The sequence below is a fragment of the Harpia harpyja genome, chromosome 9, assembly GCF_026419915.1.
Source record: "Harpia harpyja isolate bHarHar1 chromosome 9, bHarHar1 primary haplotype, whole genome shotgun sequence".
In the NCBI taxonomy this organism is placed as follows: domain Eukaryota; kingdom Metazoa; phylum Chordata; class Aves; order Accipitriformes; family Accipitridae; genus Harpia; species Harpia harpyja.
Genome location: NC_068948.1, coordinates 33,858,831 through 33,867,962, shown reverse-complemented (window position 1 = coordinate 33,867,962; position 9,132 = coordinate 33,858,831). Strand labels below are relative to the sequence as shown.

Here is a 9,132-nt window from a genome sequence, read left to right as displayed (position 1 = left end):
GTATTTATATCTTCAGTTGTAATATGCATTAATCATATTAACATTCATATTGCAGCATCTTATGTATCTAGAGTGGGAAAACATTACTGTTGGCATTAATGCATTCCTGTTCTGACACATGAACCGACTCTCCTTTTGGGAAGAATTGCAGTGAATATTCACTTAAGGCTGTGATTTTAATCTCCTTTCATATTTGTATATATGTTCTTCCTTATCCTCTCCCCGCCTTTTTTTGGTCCTTTCAGTTTTGACTGTTTTTGTAATAAATAGAGTATAGAGAAATATAGAGAAATAGAATTATAGAGAAATAATCTACAGCTGACTCAAAGTCTCTTTAATAAAAGTTTCGTACTGTCAGAAATTCCCACTGCCAGTTTGTCAGTGCGCTTCATCTCTTTCTCATTATTTACCTGCTATTATGAGGGTTATGGTGATGTTTCTGAAATAAGCACTCTGTTGGGCAGCTCAGCATCAGGTGGAAGGTGCATGAATTAGGTAGTGCAGATCTCTGCTTTTATAGCAAAGATTCATTCTGCAAGAGGATAAATAAAGGATTTTCTCATTGGGGATGGGAAGGTGACAGTCTTAGATATGTTTCTGCTATCTTTTGCAGGCAGGTGCTCTGTCCTTGCCCTGAACTGGCTGCAGGCTATGTCTTGGTGTTAGGATGGCCCTTGCCTGAGGTGATTGGTCCAGCTTTTGTATGAGACTTAGTAGCCAAGACTCAGCATATAGCTGACAGCAGCAGACTTCCAGGTAATGGCTGACTCACATCTGGCCAGCATGGAGGTGAAAAACTCCCCATGAACTTGCTAACAATGAGTACCATAGGAAAAAATCCCCCAGATTTAGCAGCTAGGGTGAGAGCATCCTCCTCAGGATGACCCCCCGTCTGCACTTCCCGACCCCGTACCGAGCACAGCAGAGCTACAGCAGCGGGGAGGCCTCAGGCCAGAGCCTTGCCCTGGCTGCCGAGCCCCGCGTTATCCCGGGCAGCCCCAGAGGGGTCAGGGAGGCGGTGAACCCCTTCTCCCAGCCGAAGAGAGCCGGGGGAGAGGTTGCGGCTCCTCCGAGCAGCCGCTGCCTCCTCTTCGGCGGCGGGCAGGGCCGGCGGCTGGCCGGCAGCCGGCGTGGGTGGGGGCCGGTAATCAAGAGCCCGAGCCGGTACAAGCCCCGGGGCTGCGGGAGCGCTCTCCGGGCTCCTTGGGGCGCTGTGGTTCCGCGGGGCTGCGGCAGCCGCTGCCCGGCGTGCGGAGGTTCCCGCTCGCCCGCCGTTCCAGGAAGCCGCCGCCGCCGCCGCCATGGTGTCGTGCGGGGCTTTTCACAGCTTTCTTTTCGAGTACGATACCCCCCGTATCGTGCTGATCCGGAGCCGCAAAGTGGGGCTCATCAACCGCGGGGTGCAGCTCGCCATCCTCGCCTATGTGATCGGGTGAGCGGGCGTGGTGGGTGGACGCCGACCTGCGTCCCCTCCCCGCCGGGCTGCGGTCGGGGGAAGCCCGCAGCCCCACCGCGGCTGTAGGCGGGTGGGGGGGGGTGGCTGCCGTGAGGGAGGAAGGGCAGCTCCACGCTGGGAACCCCCCCGTGGGCGTGGGGCTGAGGGGCGGGAGCCGGCCGCCTCCTTCAGGGCGAGGCGGGGAGGCAGCTCCCGCCTGCCGGGACCCTCTTTTCTGTCAGGGAGACGCGGGCTGGGCTGGGGTGGCGGGAAGTGTCCGCCGCGGGGCTGAGTGCAGGCCGGAGCTCGCCCGCGGGAGCCGTCGTGGGTGCCAACACCAAGAGGTGACAAGCAGGTGGGGGGCCAGCTTAACTGGGCGGCCTGAACTGGGATTGTAGGGCTGCTTAGAGGCAGCTGCAGACAGGACAGGACCCTTCAGGAGCAGAGACCGTCCCGGAGGGTGATCGTCGTTCACCCGGCGGGGGTGTGCATAAAACCAATAATTACTCCCTGCCAAACCACTCTGGGGAAAAAAAAAATCAGAAGGAGATTGCTAATCTTGTGACCCTTTTGTAGGGAAACACTATGAAACTATCTGGACCGCCCCTTTCAGGTAACAACTGAAAAGAGGAGAAATTCCCACTGCCTGTGCTGGTTTGTGGTGTTTACCTGTTTTTTGTTGTTTCTTTCTTGCAATCCTTTTCTTGCAGCTGGGTCTTTGTGTGGGAGAAGGGCTACCAGGAAACAGACTCTGTGGTCAGTTCTGTGACCACAAAGGTGAAAGGAGTAACGCTGACAAACACATCCACCTTGGGAGCCAGGATCTGGGATGTAGCTGACTATGTTATTCCTCCTCAGGTATCAATCACTTTCACATGCAGAAGAAGGGTTTTCTAACAAACAGCTACTGCTCTGCCAAAGTCCACTGAGGTCTGGAGCAGCTTCGCCTCTAGCGTGGTCTTGATAGGAGAGAATGAAGCAGCTTTGCTTTGTTGCAGATCATGCTGAGCACCTGCACCACTAGCCCTGGGGAAGCTTGTTTCAAGAAAAGTGTGTCTGCGTGTGTGCTTGTATAGGAGGGAGAATTTTGCAGGCTTCAGGAAAATGTTGCAACCATAGCTGCATGTCCTCTTTCTTACTGCTTTCTTAAGCAAACAACTCGAAGTTATCTTGTTGGGAGAAACCCCAGGAATAGCCCTACAAGTCACTTGATCCGGAACTGAACAGGAGGTATTGCTGTAGTTACTGATTGACTGTGTCTGTGGGAATCTGCGCTGTGTGGGCAATATGTGGCGGCCTTCAGGGTTGGCAGGCATGGCCAAGCTGCTAGTTGTGGGTCACTCTGCGTGAGATGTGGTGCAGAAAAAAGTGACAGATTTAGCCAGATTTTGGCAGAGTGATCATATTTGTGTATCAGTGGAGCAGAAGCAAACAACAAATCCCGAATCGTACAGATCTGCAAATAATGGAAGTGGTGCTCCCTGGAGAAACAAACCAGGACTGGTCAAATTTCTAGTAGATATATTGCAAAAAGAAGAGTGGGAGTTGTGCTCAGACTTGCAGCTGGAGCCTTATTTCTGCTCCTGCCTTGTGAGTCCCCTGAGGACCTGTGTAATCTCTGTTTTCATAATGTGAATGAGGAAATTTGGACCAAGTGGGAGGACAGAAAGGGTTGCTAGTCCAACAGTCCTTCTGCCTAAAGGGAGCAGCATCAGGTAGTACATGTGGGAATCTGCTCCTTTAGTGCTACACCAGCACTGTCCAAAGGAAGCCCCCTCTGCGGTGCCGCTTGGGCTCTGTCAACAAAGACATTTGGGGCAGTGCCTTGGATATTCTTTGCAGACTGTCACTCTTGAATTTCCTTCTTGTTTTGCACGTTCAGGAGGAGAACACTGTGTTTGTCATGACCAATGTGATACTCACGCTGAACCAGCGCCAAGGCCACTGCCCAGAGGTAGGTACAGGATCTGCTTTAATCCTGCGTTGTGTGCGTTGGAGTGCTGGGGAGAGAGTTCGTAGAGTTTAGTGTAATTATTGTTCCTCTCCAGCTTCCAGATGATAAAACAGAGTGCAAGGTGAAGAAGGACTGTGTTCCAGGATATATCAGCACCCACGGCAATGGTAAGAAGCCTGCTGCAAGGGCTCCTTTCAGTCTGTGTTGTGATACCTCTGTGCTGTGCCTCCCCTCCTGTGAAGGAAGCAGCATTTCACTTCAGTCTCCTTGTTCTCATTCTCTCACACCAAAGGGAACTGAAAGGGAAGCTTGCATTTTTCTTCTCCGGGCGAGCAGATGGGCTTAGACTGTGTTGGGTGGATGCTGGATAGATGTGTGCTTTGGTGAGTTAGCAAACAGTGTGAGGGCTTTTTCAGGACCTTGAGTCCATGAAGCAGTATTTCACGTAGATGAGGATTTGACTCAGAAAAAGGACCTGATGCTTCTTTCTCTGAAATTGCACTACAAATTGCAATGGAAGATAATGGGGGCCTTGGTACTGGCACTTCACCTCTGAGCAGATTGCTTTCACCTTACAGAGTGAGGAGATATCACAGGGCAAATACTGCCTCTGTATTTTTGCTTGGTAGTACCTCTATTCACATGTCTTTCCAGGCATCCAGACTGGGGAGTGTGTACCGTACAACAGCAGCGTTAAGACCTGTGAAGTCTTTGCGTGGTGCCCTGTGGAGGATGACTATCATATACCCAAGTGAGTGCTCTGTCTTCCTACTCTGTGGTGGCCCTCCTGAGAGGAGGTTAGCAGTAGGCAGCTGATGTTTCTCCTTATGAGGTACTATTGGGAAAAGCTGAAGAGGTGATCACCAAGGACTCTGCAGAGTCCTGTTTGTGAAAATAAAAGTGAAACTTACTTTTCCTATTGTTTTGTAGGCCAGCGTTCCTGCAAGAATCTGAGAACTTCACCATTCTGGTGAAGAACAACATTTGGTACCCCAAGTTCAACTTCAGCAAGTAAATAGTGTGTGGGGCATTGTGCTGCCTGGTCTCTTGGACAGTAAGGGGAGCTGGAGGAGTGGAAGAAGATGCAACATATCTTCTCTCTCTGTTCCCCTGTAGGCGAAACATCCTCCCCACTATCAACTCCACCTACCTCAAGAACTGCATCTATGACTCCCAGACAGATCCCTTCTGCCCTATCTTTCGTTTAGGGAAAATAGTTGAAGCTGCAGGGCAGAACTTCCAGGAAATGGCTGTGGAGGTATTTGCAGACCCTTCTCTTAGGCCTCAGCTGTTTAGAAGAGGTGGTTGTCCCCCTCTGCCTTGTGGCAGGAGCCACAGGACACAACAGTAGCTGCAGAATGGAGAGCTGCTCTGGCCAGACAGACTGGAGTCAATTCTACTTAACAAATAATTGGCCTTGGCTTGTTTGGGTGAGGTTATGCACAAGGCCCTTCTGTAGAGGGGGGAAAGAGTGTTTGACTGGGACAAGGGCCAGTAAATCAGGGTCCTTGCTCAGCAGAGAGCCTAGTGCTGGGCTGGCCAGGCACTTGGGACTGCTCAGCTTCTCCTCTCCTTCACTTGGCAGGGTGGAGTCATGGCACTGCAGATCAACTGGGACTGCAACCTTGACAGAGCTGCTTCCCATTGTGTGCCAAAGTACTCCTTCCGGCGCCTCGACAACAAGGACTCTGCCCACACCGTCTCGCCTGGCTACAACTTCAGGTAATGTGGCTATGGAGGGCACCTGGTGTCCTTGTGGCTCAGTCTGCCACTGGCACAGTGTTACGGGCTGCCTGCACTCCTCTGGCAGTTGCAGGTAGTCCTTGGACTTCAATGGTGCTGTAAAACTTGGAGAGTTTCTCTGATGCTGTAAAACAGAGCAGGTCGGATCCTCACTGGGTGCAAATCACAGCAGAGGGGGAAGGTCAGTGAAGCTCCACTGATTGCATCAGAGTGTCTGAGTCATATTTGCATCAGCATCTGGGTGGCCATTTGGCCAGCCTCCTGTGGCATGGCAATGTGAGAACTGACTGTTTCAGGGTGTGCTGATAGGGCAGTATTTGAGGGCGCTGGGGTGTGGGCGTGGGAGACTGAAGCACCTTCTTTGCTATGCATGAGGGAAAAACTAGAAAGTGGCTCTGTCAGTTGAAGACCACATCTGCACCAGGAGTGTCCTTCTGGCACACACCACCACATATACGTTCTGGCCAGTACGGATAGGTCCAGCACCTCCAGTAAAACCACCAGCGCAGAGCCGGGTAGCTGACTGTATCCAGACTCAGAGCTATAATAATATGGATTGGCCGCCTTGCCAAGATCCTTGCAAAAGTCCTGCTCACGAGGAAACATCACTCAGGGCTATGCTTGTTTCTAGAAACACAAACTCTCACTTAGCACAGGGGATCTCTTTTGGTGGAACTTGAATGAATTCACTGAGAAGCTGCTGTCATGCAGACAGCACAAGTGTGTGTTTGGGAGGTGCCAGGCCTGCCAGGTATTGGGGTGTCAGGCGAGACCAGCTGGAGGATATTGCAGCCCGGCTTGTGCGGGTTCTGAAGTGCTCTTGCTAATTCCAGACCGTGGTGCAGCCCCTTACCAATCCTTCCTCTTCTTTTCCACCCTCTTCCCTGCTTCCTCCTGGCTTAGTCAACCATGTGGCGGAGTAAGTCTGATCTCTTTATTTGTTCTCATCCCTTTTCCCTATCCTTTGCCCGTGAGTCACATTGTGCGGGACAAGGAACAGCCTTTGCCTGCCAGGCTGAGCTGTGCTGCCTCCCCCGCTGCCTGCTCCCGCCCCTGCCCTCTCGTGGCTGCCTGCACTCTTGCAGCCTCCTGCTTGCCTCTGTCTGAGGGGGCCGATTCTCATGTGTAGCTGAATTTCTCCCCGTCTGTCCTTCTGCTCCACTACTAAGGTTAATTTTCTCCCCTTCCTATGCTTTGCAAGTTTCCTGATTTGGCTTGTGCTAACTGCTGTCGTAAATTCGCCTGTTCAGGGCTTTTCTCCTATATGTGATTGCCTGCATGAAATCTCCCTCCATCATTTGGGGCTTGTCTCTGGAAGTACTGATGTTCAGCCCATCCTCTTGGGATGGGGGACACACCTGGATGTTGCATGATCACATAAGCAACCTCAAAATTTCCAGCTAAGCTCTGACCTATCTTTTCTCCAGGTTTGCGAAATACTACAAGGATAGTAATGACACTGAATCACGGACACTTGTCAAAGCTTATGGCATCCGCTTTGATATCATAGTGTTTGGAAAGGTAGGGTGACTTAATTCCTGGAGGTCTTGTGGTGAGGGCTTTCAGAGATGCTGAAAAACATATTCACCCTTGTAACTGTCTTCTAGGCAGGAAAATTTGATGTAATTCCTACCATGATTAACATTGGCTCTGGCTTAGCGCTGTTTGGCGTGGTAAGTGACACTGTCTGCACTTGGACTCAATTCTGGATTAGTGCCTCAGTTCTGAGGATCATTGTCTCAAACTCTTTGAATCTCCACTAGGCAACAGTGCTGTGTGACATTGTTGTTCTGTATTGCATGAAGAAGAAATACTACTATCGGGAGAAGAAATACAAATATGTGGAGGATTATGAACTGGTAAGCATCAATGAAGGCAGAGTGAAGGCAAAGTTGCTTCTTCCTCTGGCTCTGGAGAGATTCCGAAACAGGATGTAGAAAGTCCACATCAAACAGGGACTTTGAACCACAGCTCTGAGGAAACTTTGTCTTCGTCAGAGAAGCTAATTTTTACCTCAAAGCTGTTGCAGGGAGGAGCACTAGAAACAAATATTGTCATGTTTCCTGGGCAACCACTCTTGGAGAGGGAAATGTATGTTCAAGAACTTGTCATGCGCCCACTGCGCCACTTTTTTGGGTTGCAGTCCTTGGCAGTTGCCTTCTGAGAGCTGCAGACAACAGCTCTGTCCCCATCAAATCCTTCCTTCTTGGCTTTTGGGGGTTCCTGTTACTGTGATTGAACTTATTCAATGGATTGGTGTTTTCTGAGACTGGTATGCTGACAGCCACAGCTATGGCTCCCTCCAGGATCCAAATGATCCATTTGGCCAGTAGAAGGATTTAGTGGGGTAGTGGGGTTGCTTGACTGGTGCTGAGGGTAGACCTCGGCCCTGCAGCCCTGTGCTTGGTGGAAAGTGTTGCTGCAGAGGGTGGATTTCTGAATCAAAAGACCTTGTGGCACTGGAAAAGTAAAGTCTGGGTAGTGGACAGTAGCTTGCCTGTGCAGAGGGTTTTACGTGAGAAGAAGGGGGAGAAAGAAGAGTTTTCTGGCAGAGAACTGTAATCTCTCATCCTTGCAGGGAGTCAGTGAGACAGATGGAACAAACTCCTGACCTCCTGCTGCTACAGCAGCAACTGCTGCTGTAAACTGCTGCTGTGAATGTTACTCTGACCCTGCCATGAGACCCAACCCCTCTTCACTGGAAGGAAGAGGGGAACAAACCTGAGAAAGGGACCTTCTTCACTACTCTTCACTACTTTTGCTGGCTGGAGCTAATGCTCAGAGAGGAGAACAGGATCTGCTCTTTGTCTGCTGTCTTTCCAGCTTAATTGCACTAAGCATACAGGGAGAATTGTGCTTTTATGCCAGGCCGCTGCACGGGCTAAGCTTGGGACAGGGACTGCTCTGACATTGTCATTTTGACAGTCCTCCTTTCCCTGAGCTCACCGGTAGCAGAGAGCAAAGGGTAATAGGTACAGATTCTTCCTTACAGTGAACATGGTCCCTTGCCAGGCATTGCCTAACCTTGGGAGAGCAGCTCCTTGCTGTTGTTAAATCACTTTTCCTGGCCCTGAAGGATTGTGATGCTTAGCTGAGCCTATGCCTACTATTTAATTGTGTCTCCAAGCTCCAGTGGCCACAGACCAAGACAAAGCAGTGTCTGGTTCCATTGTACTATGGTAAATGGCTTACTGGTTACAGAATTTTTTTTTTCTGTTTTGTCTAATTCTTATGGTACTACCTTAAAATTTACTTTCTTTTTAATAAAATATTTCTCTCTCAGCCCTCTTGGAGTCCTGCGAGCTAGGTTTTGCTTGTTTCTTTTTTCTCCAGGGCTGGTGAAGGTTAGGGTTGGTGAACTGTCTTCATTTTACACAGATACCAACAGTTACTGGGGAGCTATCGAAGCCAGTGCTGCTGTCAGCTTTGCCTCCTGATTCTCTCGGCAAGAGTACTGCTGCAACTACAGCTTCTCTTCCACCTTGGTTCTCCTAACACCTTGTCTGGGTCTGTTGCATTAAAACCCTATCCAGGGGAAAAGACTTGAAAGTTAGAGGCCAGGGTGTGTTAGCCTAGCATGGCCTAAGCCAAATGCTAGTACCTACTGCTCAGAAGAACAGATCTCTTATTCCATGCCATACCTCCCATGCTTTTCACCATCACACCCAGACCCTGTGCCTGGGCTGCTGCATTTAATGGATTTACACAATTTGATTTAAGCAAACTTGTTGGCTTTTATCTTCACATGGCCTTGAGCACCTCTAGTGATCACGCTGGCACGCAAGGTACAGCTCTTTCCTTTCTCTGAACCTTTTCTAGTATTATAGAGCCCTGGGATATATTCCATACCTCCAGCATCCTGGCTGGGCCTTTGCTGCCTTTTTCCAGCAGTGCAGTGGGTTTGCTACAGCATTACTGTTTTGTTTTATTCTTTATTTGCCTGCTGCTGCTGAGCACTAAGCTGAGTGTCCCAACTCAGATGGTGCCTTTCCAAGAGTCA

At 50.2% G+C, this 9,132-nt stretch overlaps 1 protein-coding gene across 1 annotated transcript; it reads left to right on the top strand.

Annotated features, from left to right (window-relative positions):
- The first annotated feature begins 1,226 nt into the window (after window positions 1-1,226).
- Window positions 1,227-8,425, top strand: P2RX4 (purinergic receptor P2X 4). Its single transcript, XM_052795385.1, has 12 exons — window positions 1,227-1,432; window positions 2,146-2,293; window positions 3,318-3,389; window positions 3,484-3,556; window positions 4,044-4,140; window positions 4,320-4,400; window positions 4,506-4,647; window positions 4,975-5,111; window positions 6,560-6,653; window positions 6,740-6,805; window positions 6,896-6,991; window positions 7,711-8,425. The coding sequence occupies exons 1-12, from the start codon at window positions 1,302-1,304 to the stop codon at window positions 7,741-7,743; spliced, it is 1,170 nt and encodes a 389-aa protein (XP_052651345.1). The 5' UTR covers window positions 1,227-1,301; the 3' UTR covers window positions 7,744-8,425.
- The last annotated feature ends 707 nt before the right edge of the window (window positions 8,426-9,132 follow it).